General features: G+C 38.3%; 1 protein-coding gene across 1 annotated transcript; it reads left to right on the top strand.

The window, feature by feature from the left end:
* Positions 1–1667: 1667 nt before the first annotated feature.
* On the top strand, positions 1668–6226 carry LOC148041820 (protein disulfide-isomerase-like). Its single transcript, XM_087682793.1, has 10 exons — positions 1668–2071; positions 2416–2446; positions 2540–2827; positions 2955–3143; positions 3233–3361; positions 3540–3677; positions 3760–3879; positions 3995–4112; positions 4445–4557; positions 5558–6226. The coding sequence occupies exons 1-10, from the start codon at positions 1899–1901 to the stop codon at positions 5771–5773; spliced, it is 1515 nt and encodes a 504-aa protein (XP_087538919.1). The 5' UTR covers positions 1668–1898; the 3' UTR covers positions 5774–6226.
* The last annotated feature ends 7433 nt before the right edge of the window (positions 6227–13659 follow it).

Raw genomic sequence — 13659 nt, 5'->3', positions numbered from 1 at the left:
CCAATACAAGTTTTGTTAACCTGCTTCTTTTTATTTTGTGCACATTTGGGGGAATGGTGATTGTTCTGTTGACAATGTCATTTGGAATCGGATTGATCACATCTACATTTATAGAGGAAGGTTATTTGACACTCAAAGACTTGACAAGTAAGCATGAAGATGTCAGTAGCTAAGGTCTCTCTCGAGGTGTGGGGCATAGTTTCCTAGGTCACATTTCAATTGGAGTCATGATTCAAAGAGATTTGTGACCTTTGATATTTGAGGCACTAGAAGGTGGAATAAAAAATAGTAGAGTTTGCAAACTAGCACAATTTTGGAGCAACTTATTACCATCCTTCCTTTGGGAAACCTCATTTAGTTTCATTGTTTGACAAAAGCAAAATGTTGCTATTAGAATCTTCTAAAATTATCATATTATTTATTCCAGTGGAGTTGCATTTTTCTCATTCCAATAGAGTTGTATTCTTTTCACTCCCTTAGGAATCATACTCAATTACTAAATTTATCTTTAATTGCTTGATGTAAGCATATTTTATGTGGTATGTAATTGTGTTGGGCTAATATAGAATCTATCTAATTATGTTGTCAATCTTTGAAATACAAGCAACTCTTAGTAGAGAGAGAGAGAGAGAGAGAGAGAGAGAGAGAGAGAGAGAGAGAGAGAGAGAGAGAGAGAGAGAGAGAGAGAGAGAGAGAGAGAGAGAGAGAGAGAGAGAGAGAGAGAGAGAGAGAGAGAGAGAGAGAGAGAGAGAGAGAGAGAGAGAGAGAGAGAGTTATGAATAATTGTTGTCATCTAGAATTGTTTGTACAATATAGATAGCATATTGAAAACTAGTCTCTAACAAGGAATAGGGTGGGGTGTGATAGAAATATACAAGTAGATGTGCATATTATGATGCCCCTATTGTGCCAACAATGGCTTACATGTGTGTTTTTCATGCCCATCATCATAATGTAAGAAAAGAAGTGACTATGATTCATGTGGACTTGATGAGTAACTACCATACTTTGATGTTGTAAAACATTGGGCTTCTGTTTAGCTATAAGAGGGTATAGAACATAGTGATTATATCTAGTTGGTCATTTTTGCAAATCTCTTATCATTAAAGTACTACCATGGAGTAAGGTGTTTAATTAGAATGCGTGTTAAGTACATATCATGGAGTTTTGAGAGAGAGAGAGAGAGAGAGAGAGAGAGAGAGAGAGAGGTTAAACACCATCGTTTTACAAGTGGCTAATAGCTTTCCTAAGGAAAATTCTTCTCCCACACATCCACCAGGCGCCCTGAGACGCATAGAACCGGTCAAGCCGACTCGCTCGCCAAGTATCACCAATAGGAAATACAAATAAATGGTATAGCCTAAAGGTAGCTTCCCCTAAGGGCCCCAATAGGAAATACAAGATATATAGATTTTTTTTTTGGGGGGGGGGGGGGCGAGGGGGAGAGAGAGAGAGAGTCTCTGAGAGAGAGAGAGAGAGAGAGAGAGAGAGAGAGAGAGAGAGGTGCTTCAACTTTCAAGGCGAGAAGCTTCAAGCAAGAGAAGGGAAGAGAGAGATCATAAACCTGGACGCTTGATTGGTCGGCCTGACAGCTGTCGGCCGTTGATTTGTCGGGCCACGTAGAAGAGCGAACATATTTATTTGGGAGATTGCTATTGACTTTAGCGACTAAAGGCATTTGATGTTATAATTCGGCTGAAGCTAAAATCATCCTGATCGAGATTACGATTTTCAGACCTTTAATGAATTCTCATTCTCAAACTCACCAAAGAAGAGCGACATCGAATTCCTTCTTATTCAATTGAATTGAATGAGTTAACAGAACAGAAGCACCGAAGAAGAAGAACAGAGACGCCCTCCCCCAACACCTTCCCTCCTCTCGACCTGAAAACGAAGGCATGATGCTGCGTTTAGTTCCTCTGCTGTTGGCGGGATTGCTCATAGCAGCAGCTGCTTCAGCTGCTTCTGCTGCTGATGAAGAGCAGGAGCACGTTCTTGTTCTTGATGCGTCCAATTTCTCAGACGCTGTCAAAAGCCATCCTTTCATCGTAGTGGAATTCTATGCTCCCTGGTTAGTAATTCTGTGTCATTCATTGATGAAAAAATCCGTTTCGTGTCTTGGTTTCTATTTCTGTTTTTGAGCATCCATGGATTTTGTTCTCTGGAGAATGTAACTATGTGCTAAGTTATTCTCCTCATTCAAGTCGATTAAATTTGTTCATTGTTTGGTTGAGTATCCATAATATTTATCTGTTTCTCTGAACAGAAAAGAAATTAATCTGTTTTACATTCAGTAGAGATAAATGTATCTGTTTTGATAAATCTGTTCTCTGGAGAATGTAACTATGTGGATCATTGTCCTGACTTTCTTTTCATTTTGTTCTCTCTCCCCTAAATCAATCACCTGTTACACAGGTGTGGTCATTGTAAACGGCTTGCCCCCGAGGTATATGCTTCAGAACCACTAGCTGACGATCTTTTCTTTTGGCAACCATGATCTGGCGCAAAGGTTCTTACTGCTTGCTCCCCTTGGTTTCAGTATGAGAAAGCGGCAGCCATATTGAAGACAAACGAGCCTCCGATCATCCTTGCTAAGGTTGATGCGAATGATGAGGCGAACAAAGATCTAGCAGCTGAATACGATGTACGTGGTTTCCCGACATTGAAAATCTTCGAAAACAAAGGAGAGTCAGTTCGGGATTATAAAGGCCCCCGAGAAGCAGACGGTATCGTGTCGTACTTGAAGAAGCAAGCCGGTCCACCATCCGAAGAAATCACATCTGCAGAACAAGGGCAAAAACTCGTCGAGGCATCTGAAATGCTTGTGGTATGTTCTCTCCGTCGGCAATTTCGTGCTATTTTACTGGATAAACGTTGGCCATCTTCTTTACCATCCACGCATGTTCTTTGATAGTAACTCTTTCTTTGCTTTTGGCCTCAATTGCACCTTTTAGGTTGGCATATTTTCATCTTATGCTTCGGAAGAATATACAAATTTCACTGCTGTTGCGAACGAACTTCGATCAGATTTTGAGTTTAAGCACACTCTAGACGGGGATTTCCTTCCTTCAAAGCCCTCAGCTATCTTAAGTCCCATGATTCGACTGTTCAAAAACTTCGATGAAGGCTTTAATGATTTGAAGGTGAAACTTTTTGGCTAGATTTCATGCAGAACTCCTCTCTTTTGCATCATACTCTCTGAAATTTACACGTCTGTTGCCTTCTTGTACAGGGCTTCTCAACCGAAGCAGTGAAAAAGTTTTTGGATGATGTGAGCATTCCATCGGTGGTGATGTTTAACAAGGATCCTGTTCAACGTGCTTTTCTTACCAAGATTTTTTCCAATCCTTTGAATACTAAGGTAGTGCGACCTGGCCCTACTTGTTGCAGATTGACAATCGTTTTGTGGGCTAGTGATTTGGTTTTATTAAATTCACTCTCTAGGGAGGTTGTGTTCTTTACTACGTGACTGTTCATGTGTTTGGAGCATTGAGAGGCTGCACACTTACCTACTCACGGTCCTTTGTATGCATTTACAGGTTTTCTTGTTTGTAGATTCTAAGTCTGATGGCATGAAAGAAATCCAAGACACGTTCAGAAATTTAGCTACAGAACACAAAAACAAAGGCTTGAGGTTTCTCATTGTAGACATTGAGGAGGGTCAAAATGCAGTTCAGGTTAGTATAGTATTGGCCTTGCAGTGTGATAAGAAGTAAAATGCATTATTGGGCATAAAACACTGAATCATTTGTACTGCAGTATTTTGGCGTTAAGAAGGAAAAGCTTCCTTCTATAGTGGTCCAAGGCATGGATGAGAAGAAGTATGTCTTGGAGGAAGCGAAGGCTTCACAAATTGGGTCTTGGCTGCAGGATTATGCTGTAAGTGCCTCATTTGATTTATATTTATTTGTCAAAATCAGAGTCTTCCTCACAAGTTGTCATTTCTAGCTTGACACTTTTGAGTTTCACGTTTGTTCAACATGTGGTTTTCTAGGAAGGAAAAGTGCCCGAGTTCATCAAATCAGAGCCTGTACCCGAAACGAATGATGAGCCTGTAAAGGTGGTGGTGGCAGATTCGCTTGATGGCATGGTGTTGAGGTCCAAGAAGAATGGTATGTCGATAGACCATTTGAAAGATCTTGATACACACAGTGTGCTGTGAAATGGGCATTTTTTTTGTATGGTAGGGTGTGGGTATGGGGGCAACCGTGTGGTTTATGCATGGGGTCTGCATGTGCACGAACATGCATGTGAACATTGTCTGTGCTTGTGTGGGCTAAGGCTTTTAACATGGTATGGGATGCATTTGTCAAGTTCACATGCACGAACATGCATACAAATATTGTGTGTGCTTGTGTGGGCTGAGCCTTTTAACATGGCATGGAATACGCTTATCCAGTTAATGCGTTTTGTCTTATTCATTGTAGCTTTTGTTGACATGCAGTTCTAATAGAGTTCTATGCTCCATGGTGTGGGCATTGTAAAAAGCTAGCACCCATTTTGGAGGAGGTTGCTGTTTCATTGCTCCCGGAACCGGATGTTTTGATAGCAAAATTTGTAAGTCTTTGCATGCACATTTTATTTTGAGAGGTTAAGTGTTTGGAAGTTTTTTTTAAATGCGCAGTGTAGTTTAAGAAGATATTGAAAATCAAACATCTTATCTGTAAGAAATTTGATCTTCAAGGCTTGAAAGAAGACAGTCATACCATATTCCTAGATTGGAATATTGTGAATGTCTAGGATCTTTAGTGAACCTTGCATAAATGGAGGTTGACCGACGGGAGTAGCTGCAGTTCTAATTGGATTAGACCCTTTGACTGGTTTAGAAAGCCCAAGCTAATGTTTGATGGAGCTATACTGAGTGTGTTCTACCTCACTCAACACAATAGGGAAGAATTTCATGGAGTCTTTGGAACAAAATTGCACCTAATTCAATCAAAAAATGTACGCCAGGTGGGGGAAACGGGAGGTGAGAAATGGAGGTGTGCGGATGTTGCCAATTTAGAGGTCTTGAGGGATGGTCAGGTGAAAATCACCTGAACCAAGCTGTTGACTCTAGAGATTTTGCATATACTCATTAATTTACTGCAGTTAACCTTCCACAAATTGGTGCTAGCTTCTTTGGGTGAAATGTAAATCTATGTCACTACACTAGGTAATATTACTACAATCTCAAGGGTACTTCTTATCAACAAATTTTGAAGCCATGACCTCATGGGCTCATCCTTGGCACAAAGGATGTCCTGTTGCCAATTAGTTGTTGGTCATGGCATATGTTTCTGCACTATTCAACAACCCTTGTTTCAAACCAGACAACATCTGGGAGAACTAAGGGGCTTAAATTGTTGCAGAAATAACTGTAAGTCTACAATTGTGAATCTTTATGAGACTCATAATCTCAGACACATTGAATTTTACCCTGGGTTAACATCATTGCTTGATATTTTCTTTTAGAATTCACAATTCCTGAAAAAATGAGGCTGCTAGTCCTAGAGTCGTGATTTTCCAGACCAAGTACAGTGTTCATCTTTCTTATTTCTTTCCATATGTGGTGCAGGATGCAACTGCTAATGACATTACAAACAAAAATTTTGACGTGAAGGGATTCCCAACTCTCTACTTTGTTTCTGCCAGTGGGAAGGTGGTCCCCTATGAGGGTGATCGAAGCAAGGAAGACATGATCAACTTCATTAACCAAAATAAAGATTCAGCAGATGCAGCTGACATCAAGGAACCTTCTGTTGATTCCAAGTTGGTCAAAGATGAGTTGTAGATACAGGTTGCCCTGAGTCCCACATGCCTGGACTCTTGACTTGGATTATATCATGTACTTTTTGAATGCAGGCATGCACAATTTTGAAGGAAGCCGGGCTCTTTTTATAGATAAAAGCGCACAATCTTGAAGGAAGCGGGGTCTTTTTATAGATCTTTTTATCACTTTCTTTTTCCCCCAATTTGCTATGCATGAACCTGTTTGCTCCTGCAAATGCAGGTTAATGATGCTGCAATGATTAGAAGCTCATTTTGCTCAGGATTTGATGAAAAATGCAAAATTGCAAGTCTATGTATTTGGGCCATAGTTTGAACTGGTCTTGATGCAGCATATAAACTTCCTCTCAAAGAAGCAATTAAAGCCATCTTTTCCTAATGAATGGCTTGTAGAAGCTGAAAAGCATTGCTTTTATTCAAGCACTGAAAAAAATCAACGTATACTTGCTTTTTAAAATTTTTGCTAAACAGCTGACAGGGTGTATGGCTGTTGTTAAGTTATAATGGAACTGTGCTTGATCAGTGAGTAGAGCTCTGCATGAATCCATCAGTAATGTACAGACACTCTTTGAACTTGGTGTGTGTGAATAGTTTTAGTCCTTTCATTCGTCAGATCTGTGTGAGTAGTTTTGGTCCTTGTGAATAGTTCTAGTCCTTTCATTCGTTAGATCTGTGTGAGTAATTTTGGTCCTTTCATTAGGTCATACTTCTAGAGATTCTAGATGGCAAGGGTCTCATAGTCACAACTCAATGGGATGCTAAGCATATTTTCCTTTTGCTGGTGTACTGAATCAACTGCATGTACAGACAAAGACATATGACCAATTACATTGGAGTTTGTAGGAGAATTGAATGTTTGTATATTTAGAACTAGCAGCATACTGTAGGTAACAGTGTACTTGTTGGACATAGTGAGCAAGGGGTTATAGTAGAGCTGTTGAAGAACTCATAGTAGTGAAATTTCACGAGGTCTGTTACTGATGCATCTGATTTGGTGACAATGACAGGTCATAGGTAGATGAGGTGTATTGCTGGTTACACAGACAGCTCATACTAACACATGGAAACCTTTCTAAAACGTATTAGTGAGTGGCAGCTCAATCAGTAGGATGACTGTGTATTGACTGCATGGTCAAGAGTTTATATCCTGGCTTGAGCAGCAGTTCCTTATCCTGCAAAGATTGGGATGAAGCCCAATCACAATCATCTCAAAACTTGACACATTAAGAGAAAAGTGGAGGTGCCTTACCCTCAGCGGTGCAAAGATTGGGATGAAGTCCAATCACAATCATCTCAAAATTTGATGCATTACAAAAGAAAAACCTTTCTAAATCTTTTATGTTCCATCACCCAAAGGCATGTGTTTGAAACTCTTAAAGGCTTTGGTATTTGCCATATATATAGGCTCTTATCACTTACTGATGTGTTGTCTTTTTTTTTGAGCTTTGAAGTGGGTTATTTTGACATTTTTTCCAAGTTCAAACCCTTTTGTTTCTAAATCACAATGTCTTTAGTTTACCTTTTTAACTAATTTCATGTTGTGAAGCTGATATTTAGTTGTTGGTTTTAAAGGTAATGGGAGAATATGATTATTTATTAACATGTTTTAATATATCTACGTCCATGTTTGTTTATTGAGATTGTTATGCTATACGTGTTAAGAGTTTGTAGAAATTGATATTATTAAAACTGTGTAAAAAGCATGGTTTTACCTAGACGGATCGGGAACTCATTGTGGCCATAGATCCAAAAACATCTTCAGAGCTACCCAAAAGTATTAAGGATCCTAAAGCATGGCAATTTGGATCTCTGTTACTTTAACAGATTGCAGCTTGAGAAAAATCACTATGCTTAGTTGGAACATGAGGGGTCTGTGCTCTGAAAATTGGAGGACATGCATGAGACTAATTAACAGATGCAAGCCTGACTGGCTTTGTCTACAGGAGACTAAACTGGAACCAGACCCTGATTTGGGATTTCAAGACAAGGGCTATTCTCTCTTCAACAACTCTGCATCCGCAGGTCGGGTAGGATCTCTAATTGCTGTCCGCAGTGAGCTTAGCCTGAAAGGCTGGTGCAGTGATGAAGAAGGTAATGTAATTGGGGTTACAGTTCTAGTTGGACCAAGAGGAAATGGATGTTATGCCAGTTCATGCCCCTAACATCTCCTTGGAGAGGGCCAAATGTTGGGATTGGCTAGCATGCAAGATTGAAGAAAAAGAAACAATACTTTGTGGGGACTGGGACATGACAGATGAAGCATGTGATTGGCTGCATGCTGGAGGAGATTCAATGGCAATCATTGAAAATTAAGCCAGGACTAATTGATGCTATACACTTCTCTGGTTGAATTAATAGGCATCAAAAACCATCATCAAACTTCCAATGAAAGCATGGAAAGCATCATGAATTTGTACATGTGTATATTTGGTATGATAGGGTATGAGTTGATGATGAGCTAACGAATATGAAAAGCATCACGAATTTGCTGATGAACAGGAAATTCATGGCAAACCATATTTTTAATTAGCCAATGAAAAAGGAAGTTGTAAGCCAATGAAAAGGAAGTTGAATGCAAGCACTGTCATTAATTATTTCACATGGAAAGGTTCACGAGTGTGCTAATGAAGTTCGTTCAAAACAAACCACAGGACTATGAATTGTTATAACGTCCTAAATGGCTCAAAGTATTCTCTCTCTTTCTTTCTCTTGAATGGTCGAGAGAATCCCGTTGCCCTTTACAATAAGTGCTTTTTATGTGTAACGTCCATTTGTTTCTCTTGAGCTCATTAAATGGCTTGTCTAGCTTAGAGAAAATGATTATTTACGTATAGTTTTTGTGGAAAATGGAGTATTTGAAAGTAAGTGTATGGACAGTTAAGAGGTAGGACATGCATTGTGACCTGCGTGAGTTGATAAAGCCAAAGTTCACTCCATGTGGATATGAAATTCAACTTCCACTCTTGCTATTTCACAACAGACAACCCCCTTAAATTGAGGGTGCTGTTAACTCTTTGAAGTTAACATGATGTGGTGTTCTCCCATTGGTTCTCTTCTCCTTTGCTTCTCTTCTCAATATTCTCTCCTTGGATGAAGTCTCTCTCTCTCTCTCTCTCTCTCTCTCTCTCTCTCTCTCACGACAGGCAAACATGCATTTATTGTGTGTAGAAAGGTTGGACTTGCATGGGATGGTTCACCATCATCTACAAAAATCACATGTGCAAGTCAAGGCTGTGGCTTTGCCCTTAGAGCATTATTGAAATTAGACTTCACAATTGGTAGATAATCTTTTTATTCATGGTAATAAATCTCAAAAAGTACAAATGGCAATCTCCTCTAATGGTGAATATGCCTTCTCATAGAAATGAAAGTACAAACCTTTGCGCTCATGTGTGTTTGTGTGTGAGATTTTCAATAACAAACAAAAAGTGGCCTTTGGATTCAACCAACGACCTTCGGCCTCAATACTTGCCACAAACCTAATAGTTCCTCATACTACCCACACCTTTTGTGAATGCTTCTTCTATGTGAGAATATCCACAAGACATTGAAGATGAATCTTGACAATAGAAGTGGCACATAACAAAAAAATGCTTCAATAATGTCAATGTGCACAATTAGCTCCATTTTGTAAATGCCAAAGTTTCATTTAGCACCATGTGCTTTCTTGCACTCATAAGCCACTAATTAATGAAAAAGGCCCAATGATGTCCCCTACAATGTCACAATGAAGCTCAAGGACCTTGATATCATGAAATAGTCTCCTCATTTATTGCCTTGTTCACCTTGTTGATAGAATGCATAACCTACTAAATGTATTACCTTTCATCATTTTCAAGCTTGCACAATTCCTTCCTTGTTGGTCAAATGCTTTGGGGATTTGTTATATGACCACATAATCTCCTTTTAGTTGAAGATGTGATTTGAATCTATGTGCCAAAGAAATGACTACAAAATCAAATTAATGTGGGAAAGAAATAGGTTGATTGTGCTACTCTATTTGCCTAGATTTGATGACTATTAGGTCCCAATCCTTTGTCATTGTAATTTTTATTTCCCCATGCCCCCCTTCCAAACATTGTCAATCATGCTTGATTTATTATCATCATCTTTCATCTCAAATGCCCCATATAATTTATTTTGAACATATTGTTGCTACATTTTTTAATCCTTTTAATTATGCAACCATTGCTCACATTTACTTTCTTATAAAAAATAATAGAAAAACAATTAAATGTTCCACATATTTTTGTCTACAATAATCTCATTTTAGCTCAAATTTGTGATTTGAATCTACATGTCAAAGAACTAGCTACAAACTAAAATTAATGACGTAAGGAAATGGGTAGATTGTGCTATTCGATGTGCATATGCTTGTAGACCATGAGGTCCCAATCCTTTTTCGAGGAAATGGATAGATTGTGCTATTTATTCTATGTGCTTATGTTTGTAGACCACAAGGTCCCAATCCTTTTCCATTTTGGTTTTAGTTTTTGTTTCACCTAAACACTTTTACTCATACTTGCTTTATTACTATCACCTTTCATCTCAATTGTCCCATATCTCATAATGAACACTCCTTTTGTGAACTTTTCAAACTTGCATTAATTACATTAATGCTGTCAAACACTTGAAGAAAGGTTCCCTTGGTGGAGTAAGATGTGTCAAGAAGAATCATACATCTAATTTATGTACTGTCCATAAAGCAACAAAATTTTATGCCAAAATCGCATTGACAGATTGGTGGAGCCAAAGACCACAAAGCTAAGATCACTCATAAGAAAATAGAAAATATATTAATTGTAGGAGTCCATGGGAGATCCATTTAGCTTTTAAATTGTACAACCAAAAAAGAGTTTGATGACTTGAAGAGAAGCTAGTGATGTTAAAGAAGTTCTAATGCTATTTTCAAAGTCCCTATACAAATTAACAACACCAAAGGATCATAACCATTACATGGGAATATTATTCCTGACCAAGCACACTACAATTTAAACTCTCAAAACAAGATATTTGAAAGTAAATGAGAAAATATTGAAAAAGGGCTTGATGAGACCAAGTACTCTTCCACTTCATTCACCAATGATTCTTTCATGTATGTGGGTTATTGAGGTTAAGGTAACCATTAAAAAGTAGGTAGCTATTCCAAACCTCGATGATATTCTAGAGTAGTCTTGTTAAGAGATTTTGTCCAACTAATTCTCCTCACTTCTTCCTCCACACCTCATCTTTCTTTGTTGTCCACTCCTTTGGTATGTCAAGTTAATTACCCGACCCTTTAGATTTTTAAGCCAACTTTAGAAAGGATTATTGGCTTCTCATTGCTTGTGAGATCAATCTTAGGATGTCAATTGGTCTAGTGCTTGCAAAATGACATTAGTGGAAACTAATACAACATGTACTAATTCTGAGTATTGCTTATACATGTGAGTGGGTTTTGATTGAGAACCTTCAACTATTGGCATGATAGCATTCAGATGCGCTATCTTGTGTCCTCAACGACAACCATTCAATTTGCACCAACCCTTTCTAGTGTTTTGAGTAGATTTTTAATCAAAGCCACAATCATCTTTGATGGCGCTATTGAGAAAAGTAGTGGCCTAAAGCATAAATCAAGAAAGAGTCATGTGAGCATTGCCAAAAGTGATTTTCTTTCTCTATATTTAGCTTTTCTTTTCTATAATTTGGTTTTTTTCATAAGTGTTCCATTGTGAACACTTTGGATACCAACATTTTCTTGTTTTCTTATGCTTGTGTTGTTTTGTATTATTTTCTATGCAATTGCTTTTGATTATTCTTAATATGGTATTTTAGGTTTGATTTTTTGGCTTGTTCAAAGTGGTTGGGAAATAGGATTATCATGTTTTGTCTATAACTATTGTTGATTGTTCCAAATACAATAATTCATGTTATGTGACATATAATGTGAAATTTGGTTTCTTGGCTTATTGAAATACCTTACATATGGTTGTGATCATGCTAGAAATGAGACGTCTTATACTAATGTTACCATATGGCAATGTCATGCATTCTCAATTCTTCATTGCTTCTTAGTGGAAGTTATGAGATTATATAAGCATGTATTCCATTGAAAGGTATGTTGCATAAACAACATATTGTTGATATATAGGGAGGGGGAATTAAGTGGTTGTAACTTATGATAAAGCAAGGATCAATTTCAAATGGGTCCAAAGGTCCTAACACACTTTACAACTTTAGCTCACATGTGCAATCTATACTAATACCACAATATTAGACCTAGAGCCTTAGGAAAGTGCTTAAAAGAAGATTTTATGCTCTACCCCAATAAAATGGCCACCTAGGGTAAAGGTGTATATATTGTAGAACCCTATTACCCCATTTCATTGGTGGTGGTTGGAGCCCTATTTAAGAGACATTGGGAGACAAATGATAATTGTATGATGTGTCAACTTGTGACATAGGTGGTGTGAAGTAGGCACGCTTGTGACTTTTTAAAGGGTATCCTAGATAAGTCAATTTCCCAACTTATCGGGACCACCTAGCCATAGAATGGAGTTGTTGGAAATTTGCCCTCCTGTTTTTTTACTCACCCACACTCAAACGGGATTTGCTTAATTTTCCTGATTAGGACAGTTAGAACAACCTCATTCATGTAATTTAGAACATTGCCACGAATACTAAAGAAAAAATTTACTTAAAAAATGGTTCTTCTATTTGTAGAAAGTTTATATAGCAGTGTTGGGACTTGATTGGCCATATTTAGCTCATAATCTGAGCTCCACTTGAAGGCAAGTCACCAAACTCACCCATTAATGCTCTTCCAAGCTTGCACATGCCTACTTTTTTTTGTAGCATACTTGAGATTATTACTAGATCCCCTTGGTTCGCAAAGCACCTCCTAAAAAAGATCTAGTCTTGCAGCAGAGAGACATCTCACTCACAACCTTGGCCCTAGCAAGTGGAGCAATATAGTTTTTGGTGAGGGAACATTTGATGGATGACTTGGGGGAGTCAATTGTATCCTCCGTAACCACTTGTATAGGATGCAATCTTTTGAGATTAACTTCGCAAGCACAAACATAAATAAACAATCTTTTTATGCAATTTTGAGAGACAATTAGCTCCTTTGAAGACAATGTTCCTTTTTTCCTCTACTTAACTATAGTTGAGTTTACTAGTATAAGATCATGGCTCATTGTGGGGAGACTTGATCAAACTATAGGGTGAAAGGTGGAGTAGGAGTGGAAGCACAAGCAGAAAGAAGAGCTATGGAGGTTTAAGCAAAAGAGCGAGCAAGATGGTATATGGGAACTCTAACGATCACAATGTGTGACCTGCCTTCCCTTATTCTATTGTCATGTAAAGAATAAATAAAGTATAAAGTGATAGTGGTGGCAAGCAATTACCACATGTAGTGTACATGTGTATGGGTAGTAAGGATAAGTAAATATAGGTTGGTAGGCATAGGCAACCTTTAACCCCCAACAACCTCCCACTTAAAGGGGAACATTTGTGAATGTGGAGAAAGCAAGAAAAAAGTGACAGAGTACAAAGTGTACATATAAGTACAACCATATGAGTAATAGACATCATCTCATCTTATGCCATCATCCTAAGGAAGACATAACGTTCCACTAGGAGACTTGTAGTAAGCAAATTTGCAGGATTCTCATCAGTTGAGATCTCGACAAAGCTCTATCTACTTATTGTCAACCACCTCTTTGATGAAGCGGCAATGCACCTCAATGTGCTTGATCTTCTCATGAAAGATCGGATTAGGTGCCAATTGAATGGTACTCATAGAGTTTGAATACAATGTAGAAGTCATAATCATACCAAGGCTACCACCAGAAACAACCTAACCATAGGGCTTCCTTGCAGCAAGCCTTAGTGGCTGCAATATACTAA

This window comes from Lygodium microphyllum, chromosome 1 (genome assembly GCF_053477565.2).
Source record: "Lygodium microphyllum isolate KBCC chromosome 1, Lygodium_microphyllum_v1.1.10, whole genome shotgun sequence".
Classification (NCBI taxonomy): domain Eukaryota; kingdom Viridiplantae; phylum Streptophyta; class Polypodiopsida; order Schizaeales; family Lygodiaceae; genus Lygodium; species Lygodium microphyllum.
This window is presented reverse-complemented; position numbering and strand designations above follow the sequence as displayed.

Coding starts and splice junctions, on each gene's coding strand:
- LOC148041820 (XM_087682793.1), top strand. CDS start 1,899: ATGATGCTGCGTTTAGTTCCTCTGCTGTTGGCGGGATTGCTCATAGCA. Junction 2,828..2,954: donor AGGCATCTGAAATGCTTGTG/GTATGTTCTCTC, acceptor TGCACCTTTTAG/GTTGGCATATTTTCATCTTA. Junction 3,362..3,539: donor CCAATCCTTTGAATACTAAG/GTAGTGCGACCT, acceptor ATGCATTTACAG/GTTTTCTTGTTTGTAGATTC.